Genomic DNA, 4,034 nt, shown 5'->3' with positions numbered 1-4,034 from the left:
GAAATATGACGCAAGTGATGTCTCTTTTCTAAAGTCGCTGAACACCTTTATTCCCTCCCCTCCCCTCCCTCTCACGGCCCGTCTTCGCTTATTTTTTTTAATATAATTGAAACAGCTTGCGTTGAACAGAAATTGTTGCATGTTTTGTACCGAGTTCTGTCGAAAAGTTTATTTTTATCTCAGGTTTCACTCACAGAAATACCAGTTTCCAATATACTAAATATACCTGCCAAATATACGGCCCAAAACTGCACTTATTTTTACAAATATATTTTTTTGACTCGTCTTCGGGGCGCCAAAAACCACCGAGCATCAAATGTTCCTAATAAAACACCTGCGCAGATCCCTGCTGACACTTGCTGATTATCAAGATCCATTACTGCTCCGTCCACCCCGTTAACGTCCATCCGTCCATAAAGCAGGATCCCCACCTGATCTATAGCAGAGATGTTCCTTTGAATTGCAATAAAATGCACTGGTACCCTGATAAAGTTGCTCCACACGTTTAATTTTTTTTTTTTTTTTTTAATTTTTGGAGTTATGTTTTCTTACTTAGGTAGAAAGAAAACCCCACTAAATATCAGTAAGGTGTAAAACATTAGTGGAGATCATAAACCAAACTCCACCCACATGAAAAATTAACTTAGTGAATTCAAAAAGCCCCCAAAGTCATATTATTATTTTTTTTTTTTAAAGGTCAAAACATAGAGCACAACTCAATGAATCCCAAGTGTCCAGAATGATAACATGCTTTTCCTCTAACCCAGTGAGTGGTTTGTGTTCAAACTTAAATACAAGAGAATTAGGAGATGAGAATGAAACACAGGACTTCCTGAAGTGTCCTTTTAATAGAATGGGAACATTTGGGGTATTAACACTACAAGCCAGTGTTTGCTTTTTCCAAACTGGGCCACATGAACACATATTTACTGATGGGCTTTGTGAGGCTGAACGGTCATTGTGGGAGGAAGAGCAGAGGTTCAGCCGAATGTTCAGCTCCTCACTTCTCTCACTTACTCTCTACATCCATTTCACATATTGAGTACATGACCAAAATCATGAGCTGAAACATATAAACACATTTTATTCACATGTTCTATTGTACAAGATCCAGGAGGGAGACATGATGCTGATACTGCAGACTCTCATCCTGCTGCTCAGAGGTACGGCTGGTCTGTGGAGATCGGTGGCTCTTTATACACAGCACCCGGAGTCACTGGAAGCTTTGAGGCCTCAGCAACTTGACTTTAAAAAAAAAAAAAAAAAAAAAAAAAGACCAAAGCACAATGTTTCAGCAACAAAGTAAAAACAGCAATCTTCAGTTGTCAGCCACAAAGAGATGTGGCGTCTGAGTTTTCTTTCGACGAGTGATATCAAACCACTGGATGATTGTACATGTTGCAAAAAGGGAAAGTAAACATCTGACCTTGAAATATATGAAAGTGCAGTGATTAGGTTGTTTACCTGCCAGCAGTGAGCACCTTCTGTGAAGACATCACGAGTGTGGGGGGGACTGACTCTCTGCGTCCATCTCTGCTGTAGTAGTAGTTGCTGGCATACTTGTGGCTCGGACCTACTGGCAGTTTGGGTGGTGGCTGTGTCCTATTGGGGGTGGGGGGGAGGCATCCTGAGTTTGCACATTCACTGGCACATTTTAAGTAATCTTGGTATTAATGAGATATAAAATAGGATGGTAGGTTTGAGGAACAGATCCCTGGCACACTTTATTCATAGTGGTTCTACATTTGAAACCTTTCACACAGATTTTTAACTCTTTTGCTTTTCCAGCTGGTAGCTTTCAGGTTGTTAAAAATCATTTCTTCTTCCCTGTCTTACAGTATCAGCCTGCTCCAAGTCTTCATTAAATCTGTATGACTACACTCTTCAGCTTTCCACATCAGTAACTCCCATGCTGGGGTCACTGATTCAAACCCATGATTTAGTCTTTTTTATGAAATTCTCTGGACATCATGAAAATTTCAGCATTCAGTTTGATAGTGCTGTGCAAATGGGAAATAGGTGCAGAGATTTACTAAAACATGCACATACATTAATGGAAATAAAGTATATAAGGCAAAAAATGAATCTGTACAATTCTAACAAGCTTGAAAGTCAATATTTGGTGTGCCCATCTTTATTCATCAACACAGCCTGAACTCTCTTATAGGTTCTTCAGGAATAGTTCTCCAGGCTTCTTGAAGAACATTCAAAGTTCTTTGGATGTTGGCTGCCTTTTGTTCTGTTCTCAAGGCGATCCCACACTGCTTCAACAGTGGTAAAGTCCGGGCTCTGGGGAGGCCAATCCATGACTGATGAGATGGCTGTTGACACTCACTGCTGTACCTTTTTCCTGAACTATTCCATATACAGGCCCTGTGTCAGGTCTTTGCTGGATTTTTCCTATTTCTTAAGGACATTTCAGATACTGTTCATCTGCTGTAGGTAGCTGAGTTTAGGCCCGTCACTTTTTTCATCCTCCACGTGTCCACTTTCCCCAGTTTTTCTAAGGACATGCTGCACAATGTACTGAGATGTGCCAATTTTTCTGCTAACAGTTCTTTGGGAATCCCCTTGTCTGTGTAAAATACTATTTTATGCCTGTCAAACGGTTATCTTTGACATTTTTCATAGATTTGACTAAAGAAATGGGAACAAACTGTGTGGTTTTCTGACAGGCTGAAGTAACACACGATTTGTTTTTTGCTCAGTGGCTTGTAATGTGTAGACAACACTGGTTAATCCTTTGAGTTAAGTGTCTTTTTTGATTCTTAATGATTCACAGGTCTGTGTTAAGCTTTGAAAGCCCTTCAGAAAGCCTGCAGACCTACTGCTCAGGACCACTTTTAAATATTACTAGAAAGTGTGGCTCTGTGGAAGCTAAATATAAAGAACACTTTTGTACGGTACTGTTTTTAACAAGTCTGCTTGTGGAAAAAACACACAATACACTGTAACAAGGTGTAGCAATACTAGCCAAAAGTAGTGCAAAATGTCTTTTCTCACGGTGCCAGTGCAGCTTTGTATTTTCTGCAAATGCAGGCCTATTCTAACTTTACTTGCATTTAGTATCAAAGTGGTGCGGATTCAAACGAACCCACCGCGTCTCGCTGCGTGTAATGCGGAGGACTGTGAGTACCCTCAGGGTGATGCCTGCGGTCTTACCTCTTCGCAATCTCCTCATATCGCAGCTGCAGTTTGGCTTGCAGGTCGCGCTGAAAAAAAGAAAAAGAAAATAAGCAGAAGTAAAGTCTTAATAACTACAAAACCCTACATTGCCTAATCTCATCTGCTTCATGTATAGTGTTCAGTTAACCCACAGCACCGCTGCTAATATGGGTTAGCCATATTTCTGCCCGTTAAACGTTTCCTATGGTAACGTTTATTGCGACAAATCGTCCGGAGAGACTTTCCATCACATTCAGAGAACATCCCTACTCCGTGTTAAAGTGTGACAGAAGTTTTGTTGCTCACCCCTGATAAAAGATGTCGCAGCCTCTGAATGAATTTAGTAGCAGTAGCCATGTCAGCTGTTGTGAAGGACACGGGTCTTCTTCGGTGCTGTTACCGGGTTTCTCAACGCATCGCTGACACCTGCCGGCTAGCAGGGAAAACTGCAGCATCACAAAGCGTGCATTTTAGTGGACGGGCAATTTTTATTTATTTGTTTAATTATGTATTCTCTGAGGGTCAGATGAACTTAGATAAATGAGAGGAAGAGCGAGACACTAGATAACTCTGCAATGAAGGCCTAGCTGAGCATCTAAAGGGAGGAAACAACATTTGGTGATGTCCATGGGTTATAGACATCAGGCAGTCATCGACTGCAAGTATTAGAAATAATCTAATTTAATGTAAAATCATAGTAGTGTGTCCAGTTACTTTTGAGCCTCTGAAAAAAAAAGTAAAACCCTTCAAATTCAAGCTTAAAGCCTTCACTCTACTGAGATCTTGATTGTTTGATTCACAATCCACAGCGGAGGTGTATACATGCAAAAACTACAAAAATGGTGTCTTTGTCCAACAAATTATGGCCC

General features: G+C 40.7%; 1 protein-coding gene across 1 annotated transcript; it reads right to left on the bottom strand.

Annotated features, from left to right (window-relative positions):
* Positions 1 to 816: 816 nt before the first annotated feature.
* On the bottom strand, positions 817 to 3,585 carry ndufa7 (NADH:ubiquinone oxidoreductase subunit A7). The gene is made up of 4 exons (XM_030727650.1): positions 3,472 to 3,585; positions 3,163 to 3,212; positions 1,465 to 1,602; positions 817 to 1,245 (listed from the first exon to the last, which is right to left on the bottom strand). The coding sequence occupies exons 1-4, from the start codon at positions 3,520 to 3,522 to the stop codon at positions 1,158 to 1,160; spliced, it is 327 nt and encodes a 108-aa protein (XP_030583510.1). The 5' UTR covers positions 3,523 to 3,585; the 3' UTR covers positions 817 to 1,157.
* Positions 3,586 to 4,034: the final 449 nt, after the last annotated feature.

Source organism: Archocentrus centrarchus, chromosome 4, assembly GCF_007364275.1.
Source record: "Archocentrus centrarchus isolate MPI-CPG fArcCen1 chromosome 4, fArcCen1, whole genome shotgun sequence".
NCBI lineage: Eukaryota > Metazoa > Chordata > Actinopteri > Cichliformes > Cichlidae > Archocentrus > Archocentrus centrarchus.
Note: the sequence above shows the minus strand (reverse complement) of the source record. Positions and strands in the feature narration are given on the sequence as shown.

Coding starts and splice junctions, on each gene's coding strand:
- ndufa7 (XM_030727650.1), bottom strand. CDS start 3,522: ATGGCTACTGCTACTAAATTCATTCAGAGGCTGCGACATCTTTTATCA. Junction 1,603..3,162: donor TATGAGGAGATTGCGAAGAG/GTAAGACCGCAG, acceptor CACCCCCAATAG/GACACAGCCACCACCCAAAC. Junction 1,246..1,464: donor AAGGTGCTCACTGCTGGCAG/GTAAACAACCTA, acceptor TTTTTTTTAAAG/TCAAGTTGCTGAGGCCTCAA.